General features: G+C 37.6%; 1 protein-coding gene across 2 annotated transcripts; it reads right to left on the reverse strand.

The window, feature by feature from the left end:
* Positions 1-1,711: 1,711 nt before the first annotated feature.
* LRIF1 (ligand dependent nuclear receptor interacting factor 1) lies at positions 1,712-18,946 on the reverse strand. Of its 2 annotated transcripts, none has more exons than XM_063624588.1 (4): positions 18,451-18,946; positions 5,824-7,351; positions 4,397-4,669; positions 1,712-2,946 (listed from the first exon to the last, which is right to left on the reverse strand). In XM_063624588.1, exons 1-4 carry the CDS (start codon positions 18,516-18,518, stop codon positions 2,506-2,508), a joined length of 2,310 nt encoding a protein of 769 aa, XP_063480658.1. In that variant the 5' UTR covers positions 18,519-18,946; the 3' UTR covers positions 1,712-2,505. The 2 variants fall into 2 exon arrangements, with proteins under 2 accessions (XP_063480658.1, XP_063480659.1); XM_063624589.1 differs by having other exon boundaries at positions 1,712-2,943; positions 18,451-18,913.
* Between the last annotated feature and the right edge of the window lie 4,180 nt (positions 18,947-23,126).

The following is a 23,126-nucleotide window of genomic DNA, read 5'->3' on the forward strand; positions in this document are numbered from 1 at the left end:
TGCAGTCGCACCATCTCCACTCACTGCAACCTCCACCTCCCGGGTTCAAGCAATTCTCCTGCCCCAGCCTTCCCAGTAGCCGAGATTACAGGCATGCACAACCATGCCCAGTTTTGTACTTTTAGTAGAGACGGGGTTTCATCAATGTTGGTCAGACTGGTCTCAAACTCCTTACACCTCAGGTGATTCGCCCACCTCGGCTGCCCAAAGTGCTCGGATTACAGGTGTGAGCCACTGTGCCTGGCCTATATTTTCTAATTTTCTACAATACATTTGCACTGTTTCTATGAAAGAATGTTTAAACATTTTTCAAAGGAAGTGATGATTCATGAAATTACATTCTGCTGATGAATCAAGAAGACTGACAATTGACTACTGAATCTAGTAATATGGAAGTCACTGGTGACCTTGACCATATGTTTATGTGGTGTAGGGAGAGCAAAACCTGGCTGAAATAGTTTGGCAGTTCCTCAGAACATAGTTAAACACAGTTATTGTATGACCCAGCAATTACAGTCCTAGGTATATACCCAAGAGAACTGAAAATATATACCCATTAAAAAACCTTGTACACAAATATACACAGCAACATTATTTGTAGCTGCCAAAAGTGGAAACAATCCAAATATTCATAACGAATGGATAAAGTGTGGTATATCCATGATGGAATATTATTCAGCAATAAAGAATGAAGTGCTGATAAATGCTACAACATGGATAAACCTTGAAAACATCAGACTAAGTAAAAAACACCAATCACAAAGAAAAACATATTGTATGATTCCATATATATGAAACGTTCACAACAGGCAATTCCATAAAGACAGAAAGCTTTTTAGTGCTTGCCTATGGCAGAAGGAGAGGTGATGGGGAATGACTGCTGATGGGTATAAGGTTTGTTTGGGGGATGTTTTGAACATTTTGAAAATGTCCTAAAATTATAGTGTTGATGGTTGTACAACTCTGTAAACATAATAAAAACCAGTGAACTGTGTACTTTAAAAAGCTGGATTTTACAGTACATGAATTATATTGCAAAACAGCTGTTAATAAAATAAAAAGCAGCAAAATCTAGCTGATGTGTATATTTGTTTCACTTCTTTACAGTATTTTCTGATTTACTCTTTTGTTGCCATTGCACAGATTTTTTTTTCTTTAACCTCTCTTACTTCCAGAGGTTTTTTTTTTTTTGAGACAGAGTCTGGCTCTGTCGCCCAGGCTGTAGTGCAGTGGTGGCACGATCTTGGCTCACTGCAACTTCTGCCTCCCGGGTTCAGGCGATTCTCCTGCCTCAGCCTCCTTAGTGAGGATTACAGGCGCCCGCCACCATGCCCGACTAATTTTTGTGTTTTTAGTAGAGATAGGGTTTCATCATGTTGGCCAGGCTTGTCTCAAACTCCTGACCTCAGGTTATCCGCCCGCCTTGGCCTCCCAAAGTGCTGGGATTACAGGTGTGAGCCACTGCGCCCGGCCTGATCATTTTTTAATAACCTTATTCTCCTCCTCCTCTCTCTCTAAGAGACAGGGTCTCACTGTGCTGCCCAGGCTGGCCTCAAACTCCTGGGCTCAAGCAATCCTCCCCACTCAGACTCCTGAGTAGCTGGGACTACAAACACACACCACCATGCTCAGCTAACTCCCCATCTCTTAATCCCTACCCCTACACCATTCCCAAACTTTCCCAAATCAAAGATTAACCAGACAGAGAAAATACACTTTTACAGTTTAAGAAATATTAAATGTGATAACTGTTCAGGATCTACCTTTTACATAATCTCAGTAACATAAGTACATAGTCCAAAAAAAAAAAAAAAAAAAAAAAAAAAAGGAGCATTTGCCTGGGAACAACACATCACTATAAGCAAACAAAACATCAAAACATCAAATAGTCTGAATTCTAAAATACACTTTGGATTATGTAAAATTACATGGTAAAGTTACAAATGTTGCTCATTCTTGAGAAATGTTTGAATGTTTAAATAATGTTGCCATAATACGTATTATTTCATGACATTAAAAAAAAACAATGGTGAATACAAGGTATCATCATTTTAAGGGTAAAGAGATAAAGCAAGTACATATACAAATCCACTGGAAAAGCTAAGTTTGGAGCTGATTTCCTCTCTTGGATTGTAAAATTTCAGTAATACAGTCATTATCTACTGCTGGAATAATGCCTGAGCAATTTAGGTAAAGATACAAACAATAACAAAAACCCTGCCCAAATATTCAAACTTGGAGAATTCTAGTTAAAATAATAGCAAAATATAAAATTTATCCTTCCAAAAAAAGGTATCTAAGACAAAGGTATAGATACCGCATGTAAATTATTCACAAGTCATATGTGAATCAACCTTTTCTGTATTCCTTAAAGTTCTATAATCAACTGATGAAAAAACAAGTTTCATATTCAAAGACACTTTCAGAACACATCTACAATTAACTTATTAATGCAGAAGTATATTTTAAAAAACAGCTATTTCACTGAAGTCTTTACAGGAGATTTTATTTTTGGTGCATCTTCTTACGCATTTCTTCAAGAGCTGCTTCTTTCTCTCTCAGCACCTTCTTAAGTCTTCTTATTTTTTCATCTCGAATAGTTTCTTCTAACTCCGGTGGTGTCACTGGGAAAATATCTTCGGTATAATTACTACTGAAGAAATGACTTTGTTCATAAGCTGCATTTGAATTCAATGTGCCTTTCTCTTGCTTCTCATGGGTATAATATTCCATCTCAGTTCTCTTTTCTTGTCTGGTTTTGCTGTGACTCGTGAGAATGTTATGTTGTGACACATCTGAAGTTGGTACAATACTGCTTAGGGGTTGGGAACTGGTGACATTAGCTTCCCCATTTATGATTGCGCTATAAGTATTCTCTGTTTTTCTCTTCTTTATGTGATCCATCTTCTTAATAGTTTTTGCTTTTCTTTTCTTATCAAAATTCTGCTGCAATATTGAATAACATTCCAAAACAAAAACAAAATGTTACTGCGAAATGCACCGAGTACTATCAAATTTAACAACGTCTGCAGAAACAAATATTTAGCTATTACAATTAACAAAATTTATGGAAGACAACTACAGCAAGAAAGAAATATTTCCCACTGTATGGTACCAAAATGTCTTAATCATATTCCATAAGAAGAAATTGCCTAATTCACATTTTCTTGCTCAAGTATTAGAAGCCATACTGACTCACCACAGAAATATAATAGCACTTGTAAAGTGCCTGAGATACAAAATTGATTTAGTTTTTTTCTTTTCCTTTGCACAGCAGGCACACGTGGAGGATTTTCATTCGAAAAGGTTTACTTGTCTCTGATCTAAAGTTCAGAATATTACATAATGACATATTCATACATCAAAGTATAACAGTAGGCAAAGTTATAAACATTTCTTTCTATCATTATTAGCTATATAAGTTGCTTAAAAGTTTATTATTAAGAACATATGCATGCTTATATCTTCTACTACATTTGAATTATTTCCTTTACATAGAGTCCTCAAAGTAGAATGACTAGTTAAAAAGCTATGGCCATTTTCTTATAATGGGAAAAAAATGTAGTAGGTGAATAAAAACAATTAAAACACATCTTTAACTGGGATGCATTTTTACCTGTGCACACGCGCGTGTGTGTTTTTATATATATATATATAAATAATTTTTTTTTTTTTTGAGACGGAGGTTCATTCTGTTGCCAGACTGGAGTGCAGTAGTGCGATCTCAGCTCACTGCAACCTCTGCCTTCCGGGTTCAAGCGATTCTCCTGCCCTCAGCTTCCCGAGTAGTTGGGACTACAGGTGCGTGCTACTTTGCCTAGCTAATTTTTTGTATTTTTAGTAGAGACAGGGTTTCACCATGTTGGCCAAGATGGTCTCGATCTCTTGACCTCGTGATCCGCCCACCTCGGCCTCCCAAAGTGCTGGGATTACAGGCGTGAGCCACTACTCCCGGCCGGGTTCTTTTGTTGTTGTTGTTGTTTGAGATGGAGTCCTGCCCTGTCGCCTGGGCTGGAGTGCAATGGTGTGATCTCGGCTCACTACAACCTCCACCTCCCGGGTTCAAGTGATTCTCCTGCCTCAGCCTCCTGAATAGCTGGAATTACAGGTGCCCGCCACCAGGCCCAGCTAATTTTTGTATTTTTAGTAGAGACGGGGTTTCATCATGTTCGTCAGGCTGGTCTTGTATTCCTGACCTCAGGTGATCTACCCGCCTCAGCCTTCCAAAGTGCTGGGGACTGGTTGTTTTAAATATCGTTTTGGTATTATATATGTGCAAAACCAGTAACAACCATCATTTATACTAATGCACAAGGGTTAATACCAAATCAAGAAAAGTAATATTCATGGATCATTTGTAGTACTTATGAAGAGCACATTAAAATGTATTACCTACCTGTTTTCTCTCTCCTTGCTTCACCATAAACTCTGTCTCTTTGTAAGTACCACTCTTTACCAAACTGCTAAAGGAATGGAAACCTTCTCCAGAGGTCAAATGGTCAGGAATTCGAGTAAGGCACACTCTCAAATCTTTAGTAAGGCCAAATATCTTTTTAAATTCAGCATCACTCTTCAGATGTAATGCCTTATTACTTCTTCCTTGAGAATCTCTCTTGACATTTCTTCCTTGGGCACCTTTATCTGATGTTGATGCCATCTCATTATGGATCTGGAATTAGGAAAAGAAAACACACAAACAATACTGCTAATTATTCAAGTTACTTTATTAAGCAACTAAGTGATTATTTCATCTTACATAAAAGAACATATCATGCTTTATGATTGGTTTGTATTATCCTTGCCTTACCACACACACTCAAAAAACTGAATATAAGGAAGTACGAACTTAAAATATTCCCCCCTACAATTTCTCAATTAATTTGTTGCACTAGAAAGGTAATAAGTAGTCAATTCTAAAACAACTAAAATGAGAATACGACTAATGACAACGTTAAAATAACATATATGACATTATTTAGAAATTGTAGTCTTCTGGAAAAGTCACACATGCCTTTAATCGATCTTGTATTAACAATCAGAATTTACCTCCTTACATCTCCGGAATTCAATGAATTCTGTACTGAAGGGGAGAAATGCTGACATTATTGAGTAGACCTCTAAGTAAGCAAGGAAAAGGTGGGTACAAATATGTAGTAAACACACAGACAGACAAACCTTAAGTCAAACATAAAGGTAACTATGTGGGCATGTTGGGTAACTGGCTGAGGAGTCACAAACAGCTAATAAAAAGGAAAATGAAATTTGTCTACCAAAAAAAAAATCAACCCATCAAAGATGCTAATAAAATCTTATTTCCACAAATTACTGAAAGGTATTGATTAGCCCTGTCTCACCTTTTCCATGGTATACCACCACCACCATAAAAAACCCCACAAAACCCCAAAACCAACTCTTTTACATGCATATTGATCTCATATACTAAAAAGGCTATTATATATGAACATACATACATACATGTATGTATATACATATACTCACATATTTTTACTAAGCTTTGAATTCACATTATCCTTCCCCAACTCTTCTAAACCTTTTTGCTCTGTGAACTTTTTGTTTTAAAGATTTGGCATGCCAAGTGATTCAAGAGAAAGATTGTACTCCTTTGTACAAGATTGTACCCAATTGTACTCCTCCTCAAATTTGCTCAGATGGAAGTTTTGACTTGAATACTCATATGTGTATAGTCTGTGTGTGATGGGGTTGGCAGTGGGGGAAAGAGGTTATCATAGGTAACTGAGAATTAAGAAAACAAACTTTTCTACATAGATATATAAAAAGATTACCCTGACATGGGAAAATTACCTTTGGTTCTTGGTCTCTGAAAACACACTGTTGTGAAGTAACAGTTGTTGCATCAACAGAGGAACTTATTTTCTCTATGCTCTGGAGGACATTTCCTTTTCTAGCATAAATGACGGTTGTTACTTTTCTGGGGGCATTGTGTCCTGTACTAAATCCAACTGGAAAGATTGGATTTGTGAATAAAGTCTTACTCTGTTTTAAGTAGTTACTGGATTGGTTCATATGTGGATTTGTGGTAGAAGGAGATGGTTTCTCCACTTTATTCTTCTCTGCCCTTAGATTGGCCATGGAAGCAAGCTGGGTATTGGAAAGTGATTTTGTCTCCATCTGGGAAGATTTACTTTTAGCCAAAACAATATTTACAACCTCTCTGGATATTTCTGTGACTGGACTTGAACTCACTGTCTGTAACGTGTCTTTTCTTACTGGAGTATCAGGAGAAACAGAATTCTGTTGGTCAATTGGTGATGGCAGAACATCTGTCCCCTTTTTAGCCAACAGATAGACTTTCCCATTAAACATAACCAAAGCATTATCTTTAATAGGCATATTTTTGGATCGCGTCCCACTAGGATCGATGGTACTCAATGGTGGCATATTTATAGTATTATCTCCCAAATTTTTCCTATCTACAAAAGTTTTTAAAATCTTTGAAGCCACATTATTTGAAGACTTAACAGGAACAAGAGATGGCGTAAAAGGCTGTAGATTATCTTGGAAAATCCATTTCACTGGAGCAGCTTGAGAATGCTGACCACCTTTCAATTGTGTCTCTGTAGCAACATTCTTTGGAATTTGTGTGGTATTTAGTATTACCGGCTTTGCTATTTCTGTAACAGGTTTTGGGTAAATGTTTTGAAAGTTCTTGGTAACTACATTTTTCACTGTATTTACAGGAGATACATAAATAACGGTTGGCATTTGGGAGGCCTCAACCATTCCTGAGGTACTGGTGGTGGCAGTTGCAAGTATCTTTTGCTGCACTGAAGGAGGCAATGATGACGCTGGTACAGATTTCACTTCAGCATGGGCTGGAATCTGTAAATGATGCCCAGAAGGCAAAACTGGAGACTTCACAGTCACTGGAAGACTCTGGGTATTAACTACAATAAAAGATGAGTCTTTTTGTGTTGAGGGAGGAACAGCAAATGTTTGCATGGTGAGTCCATCAATTTTCACACCATGACTCTGAACTTTAGAAACTGATGAAGAAAAATTTCCAGTTCCCACAGAAGTAACTCTACCTTTTTCTGATGTATCTACTGTTCTTGTAAGAAAATAGTTTGAAGAACTGGCTGGCTGAAAAATGGGCAATTGAACTGATGCACTTGTGGAAGAGCTGGAAATCTGAGTCTGAAAAGTAACTTGAACTGGTTTTCCTGTATTCCCTTTCAAAGCATCAGACATGACTGAAGATTGAACTAGTGGTATAAGATTTCCAGAAGACTTAGGAATTGGAAGTAATTGCAGAAGATTTTTTCCATCCGAGCCAATCGTCTGAACTACTTGGTACATGCAGCCTGAAACACTTAAAAGAACATTGAGTAAATAAATACAACATACTACATGGTATATACATTTTATTTAAAAATAAATATTTGTAAATATTTTTAAGTATTAAAATATAAAGTATATAATTTTCCATTTTGAGTTTTTAAAGTGAAAGACTGCAAAACAAATTATTTTGAAGTAGAAGAGATAATGATATAGTCAACTCCTTATATGATTAGGCAATGGGTATGAGATAATAACATTTATTCCTAGGACTAAAAGTAGACATTTCTAAGGTTTTGCCCTATATAAAATTATGCTAGTAAAGTAAGCTCCTCTTAAAATATTAGCATCCTCCCTTCCCCCTTTCCCTGAATTCCTTCCTCTTGTCCTCCTCCTCTACTCTAACTGAAGATTCTCATTCCCTCTCCCCTTACTCTTATTCCATTTCTTTTTCCCCTCAATCTGTTCTGTCTTCTTCCTTCAATAACTCACAAGTTCTGCCAGCCATTCTTCTTTTGCCTAAGCTATCTCTCATGGTGTTACCTTAGTTTGCCACATTTTTGTACTATAGATTTCACTGAACTGTTTACATAGGAATCATTTTCTTCTGATTACCGTTTCAGCACATTTGAGGTTTAGTGCTACATAGTCCCTGGTATAGCAATTATTTATATTAGTCAATTGTCAATCACCTATCAACCTATACATATAAAATCACTGCAATTTCAGCTGAATGGTTTTCAATCAATGTGGAACAGACTGGAAATCAATTTTTTTTAACTGAATCAATTCTGACCCCCATGCCTTGAATTATTTCTTAGTATAGACTGTCTAATCTTAAGAAAAATCAATATATACTAATCTCTGTTTGCATAATTAGTTATTTAGAGATTACTTGAATGTAAATACCTTACCTTATTTATATCTAAAACATCTTTCAGCTCCTGGGAAATATTGAGCTTTCATGTCACACATACTATCACTCTACCTAGGTACTCCTCACCCAACTCAACTCTTCACATAGCTCAAGTCTTGGCATAAATGGTATTTCTCAAGAGATACATTTTCTGACCACTTTATCCTTGTCCTTCCTTCATAATTAATCCATAACATTATGCTTGTTAGCTTCCTTCATGGTATGTATCATAGATTGTCATCATATATTAATATGTTTGTTTGTCTATAGATTGTCTCTCATGTTAAATTCTAGCAATATGAGTGCAGCGTCCATATCCCATAGACCTAGCATAGTCTTAGATAACTAAGATCAAATAAATACAAAAGTTCAAGGGCAAATAATAATGATAATAATTAGGATTCTCAAAAGCATAAAGGTATGTTTTTAAAACTCTCAGGTATTAATAAAAATCAATACCCAAAATTCTGTGTATCCGTGGAAATTTGGTTTACCTTTCTGTAGCCCAAATAACATTATTATATCCTTACAAAAATTTAAAACAGTCTTTTGGACACGTGAGAGTGGGTCAAAATATTACATTGACCTTTTGTTATTGTTGCTGTTGAGACAGGGCCCGGCTCTGTCATCCAGACTGGAGTGTAGGTGTACAATCTCGGCTCACTGCAATCTCCACCTCCTGGGCTCAAGCTGTCCTTCTACCTCAGCTTCTCAAGTAGCTGAGATTACAGATGCATGCCACCAAACCCGGCTAATTTTTGTATTTTTTATAGAGGCAAAGTTTTGCTATGTTGTCCAGGCTGGTCATACACTGACTTTTAATACATTAAAAGTTAACTTCTAAAGAGAATAACCCCAAAGAAAAGGATGAATTCTTGCTTTCAGGGCTTTAAGAGGAAAAATCTACCTTTATTACCTCCCTGTACCACAAGAAAAGCACATTTGACCTGGATAAAAACATATTCAATATTAAGTCATTACACAAAAATTTACCAAGTGTCTGTTTTAAGTTAAGCACCAGGCTCATTAGGAAAAAAGGGTCAGTAAGCTGTAGCCTCTGGGCCTAATCTGGCCCACTCTGTTTTTGTGGATTCTTATATTTTAATTGATTTTTAAAAATCAAAAGAGTAACAGTAGCCTCTGTAGTGGCTCCTCAGTCTTCTTTGCCAACTCATACTTTTGAATCAACTTTCAAATTTTGGGAGTTTACCAAAGCTTAGAAAGAATCCTTCTCGCCCGGCGTGGTGGCTCACGCTTGTAATCCCAGCACTTTGGGAGGCCGAGGCGGGCGGATCACAAGGTCAGGAGATCAAGACCATGGTGAAACCCCGTCTCTACTAAAAATACAAAAAAATTAGCCAGGTGTGGTGGCGGGCGCCTGTAGTCCCAGCTACTTGGAGAGGCTGAGGCAGGAGAATGGCGTGAACCCGGGAGGCGGAGCTTGCAGTGAGCCGAGATTGCGCCACTGCACTCCAGCCTGGGCGACAGAGCGAGACTCCGTCTCAAAAAAAAAAAAAAAAAAAGAAAGAATCCTTCTCTTCCTATTCTGTACTCTTTCATTAGATGCTTTCTTCTCAATGCATAACTTCAATTAAATTATCACTTACACATCAACAATTTCAATATTTCTATCTGTGGCTTCTTTGAAATTTAGGCTTATACATCCAAATTCCCTTTTAACATTTTCATCCAGAATCTCAAACATTCCTAAAATTCAACATGGCCAGCAGATCTCTGCCCATCCTAATCCCCCAAATTCCATCTTCTGCAGGGTTTTCTTTGCTGAATAGCATCTCATCTACCTTAGGTGCCTTAAGTCAGAATAGGTAAATCCTCCTTTCTTATTCCTTATATTCAGTGATCACAAAACCCTGTTGATATTGTCTCCTAAATTTCCTTTCATCTGTTCAATTCTCTCCAAACCAACTGTTACCACTCTACTCCAAGCAAACATCATCTCTGGCTTAGAATACTACAATAGGTTCATGACTGATTTTTTTCTTCAATCATATCTTCTACCTTTCAATTTACTCAGCACACTAAAACTGATCTTTCTCTGCTTAAAACATTGCAGTGGCCTTCCCTTATTCTTAGAGTCATAGGAAGAAAACCATTGCTTCTGATGCAATGTTAAGCCAAAGGAACAGAAGATTTTAAGAAAACTTTGGGCAACTATACTAAAAGTTTCTGAGATGCCAAATAGGATGAGGATTAAAAATGTACACTGAAAATAGTGCTGTGAAGATCATTGATGGCTTTAATAAGAGCAGTGTGGTAGGGGAAAGAAGTTGCTGAGGAGTAGATATGAAGAAAGCAAGTAGACAACTCTTTAAACTTTGACTGTCAAGGGGAAGAGAAAGACTGGCAGGAAGCTACAGGAATAAATGGAATCAAAGAAGGGATCTTTCCTTTTTGTTTAAGGTTAGGTTAACCAGAACATACGTAAATACTCAAGTGAGCCAGTTAAGGGAAGAAGCTGGTAATAAAGGAACAAAAGGGATACACAATGAGAAGGAGGTAGGAAATGGAAACCAGAGAGACAGGTGGGAGGGACTGAATCTTAAAGAGAGCTGGAGACCTATCTCCTTCCACTGCAACACTGGAGGAGAGAGGTTAGGTGCATTTTCAGGTAAGCATACAACTTTGGGGTTAGAAGGCTGAGGTAATTCTCATTTACAGGGTTTTATTTTCTTTATGAAAAATCACATGACATCATCTGCTAAAAGTAAGAGCAAAAATATGGAAAGATTTGAGGAGAATCAAAGATTTGATACAGTCTTCGTGGAGGAGTAAACTGACCACAGAAGATATTAGAGTTGCCAGGATGTGTTGATGGCATGGGAAGACAGGTAGTGGTTATGAATTTATAGTGGTACTAATCTGTACTCGAGATTTTCCTTGTCACACCAAGCACAGACAAGGAGAAAGCATATTGAGTTCATCCAGGGTTGGGGTGGCATCAGGAAGGTGCAAGAAAAAAATCAAAGAAGAGCAAAAGAATTTAAGGTATTGATAAGAATTATTAAAATGAAACAGAGTCTAAACTGGATAGGAAGAAAATGAGAGAATAAAAGGCTAAAGTATAGGGATAAAATAAAGAGATTATTGGTCTGTAGGGCCAGATAAAGTTAACACTTACAGTAGGAACAGTTAAACAAGTCAGCTAGAAATACAGGAACTGGCATTTAGAAAACAGGATGTGTGAAACAATTTTGTAGATGTAGCAATTTCATCTAATAATAAGGACTACAAAAGTAGATAGGTGCAACAGAACACAGAATAAGATCACTGAGGCAAAAGATCTCTGTAATAAAGACGAGGTGACAAAGAGATTATCCGTATGGATACTGAAATCACATGAGGGAAGATGGTGAGCTAGATGGTGAACTAAGTGCCAAGTTCAGTGACAGGAAGTTGGTAGATGGTGTTAACAAGCTGCAATTAAGTGATATGCCAGAAAGTTATCTTGAAGCCTACTTTCTTCTGCAGTCTATTTTCTTTTCTATTATTCTACTAAAACTTCATTCTCAAAGATTACCAAATATGTTCTCACAGTTAAATTTGTCTTTATCTTCATTCCCTAGGTACTCTCTGTTGCAACTAATTATCCCTCCATATTGATCCTCTTACCTATCATAGTTTCCACTGTGTACAACTTCTGTTTCTCTTGACTTTCCTAATGCTCCCTTACTCATTTTCTGCATTCTAAGCATTCTCCTGTAACTATCCCACATTTCTTGACCCTGCTTTTCTCCTTCAAGACATTCTTCCTTAAAGACTGCAACAATTCGCCGGGCGCGGTGGCTCACGCCTGTAATCCCAGCACTTTGGGAGGTGGGGCAGGTGGATCATGAGGTCAGGAGATCGAGACCATCCTGGCTAACACAGTGAAACCCCGTCTCTACTAAAAATACAAAAAAAAAAAAAAATTAGCCGGGCGTGGTGGCGAGCACCTGTAGTCCCAGCTACTCAGGAGGCTGAGGCAGGAGAATGGAGTGAGGAGGAGGCGGAGCTTGCAGTGAGCTGAGATCGCGCCACTGCACTCCAGCCTGGGCAACAGAGCAAGACTCAGTCTCAAAAAAAAAAAAAAAAAAAAAAAAAAGACTGCAACAATTCTCATGGCTTCAACTATTTTCAACTATCTTCTTTGGAATAATGACTCCCATAGTTATATCCTTTTATTCCTGTCCCCGACTGGAATTGACATCAGTTCCATATTTGTGATGTCTTACCAAACATTTTAATACCATCGCTTTAAATCTACGAAGTTAAAATTACTCTCTATTGAAAACTAGTAGACTATCCTACCATTCAATCATATGGCAGCGCCAATATTTTCCACATGATATAGGTTTTAAATCACCTAGTCATTGCTGATTTGTCTTTATCATCATTCTTATTTACTTTAAATTCATCCACAGAACCTTGCATATGTGCTTACAAAGGTAAACATTTAATAAACGCATACTGAATCATCAAGTCTATAAGGTTTTCTTTTTAACCCATTTCATCCGTCTTTTCTTTCTTCATCATTGTGACTTCCACCATCTACATGAGATCCTCATCAGATGTGTCTAGCACTCATCATTCTCATCCCTACAGTATTTTGCTGATGTTTAGTTTTTCTGATTGCAGCCACTATTGACTATTATGTATCTCTGGCAGACTAAAATTGTTTTCATTCTGTTACCTCCTGTTCAAAGTTTTAGTATTCATCATTGCCAATTCAGCTGGACACGAAAATCATCTACAATCTAGCTCCAACCAATCTCTACAACAGTACCACCCACAACTTCTCAATGTGAATCTCTGCTCTTACCAGACAGATCTCTTTGCTATTCTGGAATATGCCATGTACATTACATTATTTACTCAAAGTGTTATTATTTTTCTTCACCAACAATATAAAATTAGTTTCCAATTCTATCTTTTCCATAAAATATCTGCCAGTCACTCCAGCTTAATTTCTTCCAACTCGGCATCCCGAATGCACTCCCATTGGTGCTATTAATGTTGGAAATTATATAATGCTTTCTTTATTGACTTTAATCTATTAGCTAATTTTTTAAAATGAGTAAAGTATTGTTTCATTCAATAAGACTGAAACTCCTTAAGGTGAGAGGCTTTATAATTTATTTTGCAAATATCCTTCCAATATCAAGCATAGTATTTTATACGACGTCTATATTTCTGCTTTATAAAAAAACTGTATTGTGTGAGCTATTTTCCAATCTGATCACTAAATTTTTCCCTCTCTTTTCCTCTACTTCTCCTCCAAAAAATTTTAAAAAAGGAAGAAAAATTAAGCTTCTTCCATGTCAGTGTATCAGTAAGAGTCACATAATCTACCACAGACCATAAATTCCTGCAGGGTAGATTATCCTATTCATATCTATATACTCTACATCTAATTCAGAAACTGGAAAATGCACACAATAATGTTAGCTGAATTGAATCCTACAAGCTATAATTTTTTTAAAAATCCATGATTTCTTGGCAACAAAATGTAATGAGTTCTAAAAACGAATCTGCAGAATGCTAAGAATAACTCAGGATGAAATTCGTACTCCTATCAATATACAGTTTTTCATATCTAGAAGGAGCCTTCCATTGAAGAGATTAAATAATTAAAATCCTACAAAGATTCTGTTTTCTGAAAGATCATATTCTGCAGGCTAATGTCAGAACTAAAACTAGAACCAGATTCTGCATCCCATTTTCTAGTATGGTCATCTAATTACTTTAAACCAGCTGGTGTTCAAAGTGAGAAACTACATTTGAAAAATAATATAGTTTAACAGTTTAAAAGAGAAAAGAGGAACATATTAGAAAGATTACGGGCTACTAATTCTGGTTCTTATAATTACAAGTTGACTAGAAAATGTACTTATCCTCTTTGAATCTGTTTCTTCATTTGTTAAATAGGGGAAAATAAACCTTACTAGGAGAAGTAAATGAAATAACTGCCTGGGAGCGTAATAGTTATCATCTTCCATTAAAATATGCAATTGGTCTCTGAGAATAAGGTAAGATAAGGTCTTTTAAAAATGTAACAAGAAATTCGGCCAGGTGCGGTGGCTCATGCCTGTAATCCCAGCACCTTGGGAGGCCAAGGCGGGCGGATCACGAGGTCAAGAGATCGAGACCATCCTGGCCAACATGGTGAAACCCCGTCTCTACTAAAAATACAAAAATTAGCTGGGCGTGGTGGCACACGCCTGTAGTCCCAGCTACTTGGGAGGCTGAGGCAGGAGAATCACTTGAACCTAGGAGGTGGAGGTTGCAGCGAGCCAAGATCGTGCCACTGCACTCCAGCCTGGTGACAGAGCGAGACTCCGTCTCAAAAAAAAAAAAAAGAAAAAAAAGGAATGAGAAATTTAATAAAAAGGCACATTAAACATATTGGTAATGTTATATAACTTCTGACATTTTTTACTATTCTAATATTGATATGAGGCATTCATATATTAGAAATAGACTAATAAAAATGTTGAAGGCTGATGAACATTTTATAGATACTTTTGCAAAATAAATTTTTTTCAACTGCTAGGAAATCCTTTTCTATCTTACTATCTATGACATAACATTATGTACATACAGAACATAATATATATAAGTACATAACATAGTTATCTATCCAGTAATATGTACCATGTATTGCATACATGATAGATGTAACAGTTGTTACTAACTCTAATCCTAATAAACAGTCAAGAAAGTTATGAACTGCCATTCCCATTTTATACTTGAGAAAATGGAGATTTAGAAATATTTAATAACTTACTTAGAATTACACACTCCTCTTGAGAAAGCTTATCTACTTTCTGTATTTACTTTAGCATAACCCCATTTTAACAAGGTCCAAAAAATTCAAATGTATAAACTGAGAGATTAATGACAGATTTCACTTAGACTGTATAGTGTGTCTGTCTCTCCCTCACACACACATACACAGACACACTCAAATCACAAAAGATAATAAAACACTGTACACAACAAAATGCATACTGAACTGACAATGAAGCATCATCATTCCAATCAAACCAAACCCCCTGCTGAGAACACTTAAGTTTAGCTCTCCATTTGAATACAAATGGTTATGGGAAGATAGCTGCCAATGGCCAATCACATGATGTCTTAATTCTTATTATTGTAGGATATATAATCACAGGCTTTCATTATAGTACCTCTAAGGTGATGCTTCCCAAATCTCTAGTCTCAGCTCTGACTCAGCCTGAGTTTCATATTCAAATATCTGACTGCTTTCTTGATGTGTTACTCATCTCAGTTAATTTACCAATATCCATCCAGAAAACTGGCATCATAACTGATTCCCCTTTCTTCCTGCCAATTCATTAACGAAGTCGGTCTATTTTCCCTTCTATATTTCTTTGAATCCAACCCCTACTGTACTGCACCAGCTAGTTCAGGTCCTCAGCATTTCTGTAAAGACAACTGAAATAGGATCATTATATGTAGATCACTCACTCTCAAATCCACACTGCCAACAGTTATCTAAAATGTACACCTGTGTCAGTCTTTTTCTTAAAATACTCTGAATTATTTCCAATAGATGAAGTCTAATCTCCTTAGCAGGGCAAACAGAACCCTTAAGAGCTATCTATCTATCCTACTTGTACAGAATCAAGCAACAAGTATCAATCATAAATCATACACATCCTTTATTTACCAGTTCTCTGCATAAGCATATCCTGCTTTCACCTTTAACTGGATAGCGGATACTTATGTTTCCCAACTCAGCTGTTCTTGGAATCTTTCTTCCAACTCCCTTCCTCTACTCTCTTCCTTTACTACATCAACTCTACCTTCCTCCTCCTCCACCATGACTATAAGGTTTTCCCTGCAACAGCCCATATCCTATTATTTAATCAGTCTTCCCATTTAGCACAGTCAATCACATAGATAGTAGGCACTAAATGAATGCTTTTTCATCAAATGTTTAAACTTTATTGATAATAAGTGGTAAGCTAAGATACGAACCCAAGTCTCTATGACTTAAAAGGTTCTTTCCACTATAGCGTTCTGAATCCTGCTTTGTTCTTCAACAATAAAACCCAAATCAATATAAATTAAATGCATACTATCACAAATATCTTCCAAATTTTTCCTTTGTAGTCTACGATTAAATTTGGGTTTTACATGTGATGTTCTGATGAATTAGATACTTCAAACAATATACAACAAAATACAATTCTGTATTACGCTACTAAAAAATTTTAAATAAGCAGTAACAGGAAAAATTTAAGCTACAAACAATAAGAAAATCATAGTCATTTAAGTTATAAAAATAAATGATTTAGTACCATCAAACATGTTACCAGAAAAATAAGAAAACTAGGTTTCCAATAAACTACAAGCGCTGTTAATATTATTTACAAAATTATATCTGGATGTTTTGTTACTTACAAAACAGAAGGGAATCAAATATGCAACCATTAACCAAAGTAAACGTCGAAGCTTCAGAAAGTCATCTGGTAAATGTCCCAAATATATGATGTAAAACCTCAATGATTTAAATAAATACATTCAAAAATACTAAAAACAATGCATAAATCAATGAGTTAATGAACTCAAAATGACTTATGAATGTAATTTGTAATTTAAAAATCTCCAAATCCCCAAAGGATTAGAAATTGGATAACAGAGTTAAGGGTACACACACACACACACACACACACACAAAGTAAGGTTGTTTATCTTACTTTTTATATTTAAAAATGCAATCCTTAAACAAATTTTCTATAAATTAAGCTAAGTCGGAAGTCATTAAGTATTCAGGTACTAAAATAAGGCAGCAGAAATTAATCATTGAAAAGTAATCCTACTTTTTCATAGGCACACAGGGCACCCTCTGCCCCGTCCCCCAAACTTCCACCACAAAATTAAAAAAAAGAAAAAAAAAAAGTATACCAAAAAATGGCTCTTTTTATGATTTGAAATACAATCGTTCTATCTTGACAGTTCAATAGAATTTTGGCTCATTACTATTAGTGACCATTTCCTTTTATAATATTGCTTTTAAGGAATCACCATTACTTACGGTCTTTATTGCAATGAAGTTTTCTATCTACTTGTAATTAAAGAAAGCTACCTGCTGGGCTAAAATCTGTACAGAATTAAAGTTGTAGGCTTATAATAGTTAACATTTAAATTGTGCTTTACTATTTTCCTACATGACGTATTTTACATTATTTCATTCTCCTAATCTTTAAAATATTTCTAAGTGCTATTATTTACAGACTGGAAACAGGTACCTGGCCTCACAAATGCTAACTAGCAAAGTTGAGATTAACCCCAGGTAGCCTGATTTTCTTCAAACGAAAATCCTCTTCCACGAGTTTTGCATCTCAGTTCTTCATTTTCTTATTAGAGTCTGCAGACCCTATTTTTTCCTCATCACTTAATCTACTAACCATGTGAGAGTACAAGTGAAAATATTCTGCTTTAGCTAACATTCTGTTTCCGATTCACTTCCTTGTAATACAATTTAAAAAAAAACTAACTTACTGATCATCTATTTTCTAACTTTACAAGAATATCTTCCTTAGAAATACTGGGCTCTCCTCATGCCACATATAAATAGCCAATGAAATGGCACTTCATTACACCCTACTTCAAAAACGCTGTTCAAAAGCACTGACTTTACACGAGGATTTCTCCATTCTTACTTCTCTCTCTTCACATCAAGCTATTACTTGAAATTTTAAATATTCATCTCCTTATTCTAAAGCCATTTTTCTTCAATCACACACCCTTTCTGTCTCACTATTAAAATGTAACTATTTTCACTGAAGGTCCAGCGCCACCAGGGCTGCACTTGCTAATCCGCGCTGACTGCTGCGTTTCTGCGTGTGCGTGAGAATCTTCCAGAAGGTTTGAGTCACATAAGAGCGTCGGCCATCTTGGTTTTCATCTCCCGTGGAGATCTACTCGGTCCGCCTATTAAACTTGAGACGCTGGAGTCCCGCGGAGCCGGGGAGGGGGCTGTGTCAGGCTCTAAAGAAGTTTTACATTTCCCAGAGAAAAGCGCTCTATGGGCTTAAAGCGCCGCGGAGACGAGCGCTTCCCGCCTGGGTGGCGCACTCTGCGGGCTCCAACTCCTCTCAACTACACAGCGTCCGGAAACGACGGCCGACTCCACATCCCTAAGACGGACAGAGGGGCAGCCGTGGGGAGGATTCGAAACCGGTACTTACCAACGCGAGGCGTTGCCTGAATTTTCCTCTGCGGGTTTCAGGAAGACCCTCCGTAGGTTATTTGACATTTTAGTGGGGAGAAAGGGGACACCTCATCCAGGAAAGTGGGAAGCGTGGGGCCGAGTTTTCAATGGGGCGAGAACCAGAGCGAGGGAATGTTGGGCTGGAGTTGCCCACAGCAACTGTGAGGGGTTCAACCTTAACGGAGGGCGACAGCGGGCTCTCGAGATGGTGTATCCCCAGGCTTCGGGGAGAGGTCGCGCACCACCCAGAAACCGGAAGGCTCCGGCGGTGGACTGCGCCCTCACAGCCCTACGCTCAGAGAGAATCGGCGTGAGTCTCCGCCCTCAGAGCCTACGACAACTCTCCAGACTCAGCCGGAGCAGGCGCAGGGGGCGTGGCCTTTGTGGCACCGCCCCCAACAGAGCCTGGTCAGTGCTGAAGACTGCGTCAGTCTGGCTCTGCTGCCCCGCCCACTGAAGCCGATAGCCGGAGCAAAGCTCGGTCGGGCATTTTCCGGGATCGTCACGTCCGGTTGCCAAGGTGACTGGTTCGCTAAAGCCCAACCCTTATGATGCACTCCAATGGCAAGTGATATTTGCTATCTTTTCTTCCGGATCAAGGAACAAATCGCAAAAGAAAGCTCTCCCGACACCTACGCAAAATAAAATGTTTCCGGGGTCAATCATAAATTTTCTGCTTCTGTGCTCGCCGCTAGTGTAAGTTTTTCTCTCCCGTCAGTGCATTAAAAGACATCGGCGCCCTTTTTTGGAGCCATGCACTTGTGGCCTGAGAAAACTTCGAACGCCTGCCTGTGGCCAGCGATTATTATTGCTGCTTCTCTGAAGGTTTCCCATTTACTCCTCTTTCCTGAAGCTTTGCCTCTAGACTTACTTAACTCTTTCCTCCTCCAGCTCACGTTCATCGAAACTATCACTTATTGTCATATAGATCTTCATTTCTGAAGGGAGATCTGGGAGTTGCGTCAGAACATCCATTGTATTCATTAAATCATTTATTCAGCTGTCCATTGCAGTTGATGCTCTTTATCTCACACTATTTCAGAATTTTTCCTCGCAGCACTATTAATTATTCCCTCATCTTGACGCCATTGGCAATATACTTTCCTGGTTTTGCTCCTACCTTTTTATCTACACCTTCTCAATCTCTTTTGAAGATATCTCCCTTTTCAAAGGAGTTCCTTACATCTTGATCACTGATTCTCTTATGTTTTCAAACTGTCTTGTCTCGATTAGTGGTTATATTCATGCTCCTGACTTGAATTACCACCTCCACCCATTATTTTACCGCTAAACACATATATGTCCTTGGCACTGATTTAAGTGTTTTACAAAATTAATTTACTCCTAACAGCTAATAAAAAAATTAGTATATGCAGATGAAGTAACTGATGCTCAGAGGGTGAACAACTTTCTAGGGGTCATAGAGCTTGTGAGTGATGGAGCCAGGCTCCAAATCCAGGTTGTCTGGCTGAACACACCATGTACTTTACGACTGCATTCTGCTGCCGTGTGACTCATAAATTTATGTTCCCAGTTCTGATTTCCCTGAGATCTATACCTGGATGTTCAAGTGAATTGTTGAGATATCCTTTTTGCTATTTTTAAAGCCCCTTCAAATGAAACATGTTCAAAACCACACTTAACGACTTGCTTCTCTTCTCCCAACTACACATTTTCTTTTATCAGTGCTATCTCAGAAAGAAAGAAAGAAAGAAAGAACTTCCTTCTATTAAAGTTGCCTAAATCCCAGTGTCATCCTTAACACTTTCCTCTTTTTATTCCAAAATATACAATTTGCCAACTTTTGCAGATTTTATCTTCTAAATATCTTACAAGTCTGCTTTATATTTCTATTACTACTACTGTAGAGCAAGCTTACTTGGTCTAGTGAAGCTTTAACTGATATCTTCATATCCACTCTTGTTTTATTTTTTATTTATTTATTTTTTTAGAGGGAGTCTCAGTTTATCGCCCAGGCTGGAGTGCAGTGGGCAATTTCAGCTCACTGCAAGCTCCGCCTCCTGGGTTCACGCCATTCTCCTGCCTCAGCCTCCTGAGTAGCTGGGACTACAGGTGCCCGCCACCACACCCGGCTAATTTTTTGTATTTTAATTAGAGATGGCATTTCACTGTGTTAGCCAGGATGGTCTCGATCTCCTGACCTCATGATCCGCCCACCTCAGCCTCCCAAAGTGCTGGGATTACAGGCGTGAGCCTCATATCCACTCTTGTATTCCTCTAAATGCTGCAGCCAGAGATACCATATGGAAACACAAATCTAATGGTGTCATCTCACTGCGTTAAAAAAAAAAAATCGGTTTCCCCATTGTTCTTATGATAAGAATCAAAATCTTTGATTCTTTTCCTTTTTTTCTTTTTTTTTCTTTTCTTTTTTCCTTTTTCTTTTTTAGACAGGGTTTCACTCTGTCACCCCAGATTGGAGTACAGTGGCGTGATTTCAGCTCACTGCAACCTCCATCTCCTGGATTCAAGTGATTCTCGTGCCTCAGTCTCCCGAGTAGCTGGGATTACAGGCGCACACTACCACACCTGGCTCATTTTTTGTGTTTTTAATAGAGACAGGGTTTCACCATGTTGGCTAGGCTGGTGTCTAACTCCTGACCTCAAATGATCTGTCTGCCTTGGCCTCCAAAAGTGCTGGGATTACAAGCATGAGCCACCATGCCCAGCCAAAATCCTTGATTCTAATCAAGATGTTGAACTAGTACAGACTGCTGACACCTGTAGAAATAAAAAAAAAAAAAAAGGAAGTTTAGATTTTTAGGAATTAACAGCAACAACCACCACACACACACACACACACACACAGAAAAAAAGCAGCTGTGAAAATTTCGATCTGTAGGACATTTTCAGAACTGGTATGTGAGTGTATAGAGTGTTACAGGCTAAAGCCAACGGCCACCATGGGAAGCAGAGGGTGGAGGAAACTATTTGAATTTTTCTCTTGTAACAGGTATGATCATTAATTGTCCTTTGAAAATAAACCTGTAGCAATAGCCAAGCCCCTGGTATAGACAGGATAAAGTTAAGGCAGGAAAAATCCATGCTAAGGTAAGGCACTGATGAAAATAGATGCAGGATTACCTGCCAATGTTGGGAAGTCACTACTCCATCCTTTCCACAAAACTGCCCTGGCTGGTATATTATAAATAGGTAACTTGACTTTTATCAGTGTGGTCTTGCACTACAATTTAAATATAACTCTTACCATGGAAATTGCCTTTTGGAGTGGAAGCTAATTGGTATGATTGGCAGTGCTTCTTTGAATTCCTTAGGACATAACACTTTTCTTCTGAATTCATTGGGAAATGCAGACTGAGGCTTAAATATCTTTTTGTTGTTGTTGTTGTTGAGACAGAGTCTCGCTCTGTTGCCCAGGCTGGAGTGCAGTGGCATGATCTTGGTTCACTGCAACCTCTGCCTTTCAGGTTCAAGCGATTCTCCTGCCTCAGCCTCCCAAGTAGCTGGGACTACAGGCGCGCATCACCTCGCAATTCAGTTAATAAAGACTAGTTTAAAGACATATTTAGAAATGAAATGACCTGTTACTAAATTAGCATTACAAAAACAGATCAAAAATGTTAAACGTACAGTCAAGTTACATGGAAAATTAAAGTAATAGAAAACTACAGTAGACCCTGCTTATCCAGTTTTGCCTTCTGTGGTTTCAGTTACCCATGGTCAACCATGGTTCAAAAATATTACATGGAAAATTCCAGAAATTACCAATTCATAAGTATTAAATTGTGTGCCATTCTGGGTAGCATGATGAAATCATGATGAAATCTTGAGCTGTCCTTTTTTGCCCCACCAGGGTGTGAATCATCCATTTCTCTAGCATATCCCCACCTGTTAGTCACTTAGGCGCCATCTTGGTTTTCAGATCCACTGTCATGGTATCACAATGTTTATGTTCAAGTAACCCTTATTTACTTAAAAATGGCCCAAAGTACAGGAGTAGTGATGCTAGCATGTTGTTCTATTTTTATTATTAGTTGTGATTAATCTCTTACTATGCTTAACTTATAAATTAAACTTTATTATAGGTATGTATGTATAAGAAAAAAAAATGTAGCATGTATCCAATCTGGTACTATTCATGGTTTTAAGCATTCACTGGGAGTCTTGAAACATATCCCCCATAGATATACTACTCTATGACTTAAAAGTTTCTTTCCACTATAGCGTTCTGACTCCTGCTTTGTTCTTCACATCTAATTCAGAAACTGGAAAATGCACACAATAATGTTAGCTGAATTGAATCCTACAAGCTATAATTTTTTTAAAAATCCATGATTTCTTGGCAACAAAATATAATGAGTTCTAAAAATGAATCTGCAGAATGCAGATATACTACTGTATATCAGTGAAGATCAGAAAAAAATGAACATATTTGGGGGATAAGAGTGAAACCAAATATGAACTAAAATAAACACACTAGATGAGATAAATAGTTGAATGCATGCAGCTGAATAAAGAATTAGGAGACTGATAGAAGAGAGTAAAGAAAATGTTAGAGGGCAGTAGGAAAGGATAAAAAGAGAGCAAATATAAAAATAAAAGTTAAAATTTATGTAATATAAAAGTAGAAGTTTCAATATCTGGAAAATAGGATTGCAGAAGGACAGAAAT

The sequence above is a fragment of the Symphalangus syndactylus genome, chromosome 12, assembly GCF_028878055.3.
Source record: "Symphalangus syndactylus isolate Jambi chromosome 12, NHGRI_mSymSyn1-v2.1_pri, whole genome shotgun sequence".
NCBI classification, from domain to species: domain Eukaryota; kingdom Metazoa; phylum Chordata; class Mammalia; order Primates; family Hylobatidae; genus Symphalangus; species Symphalangus syndactylus.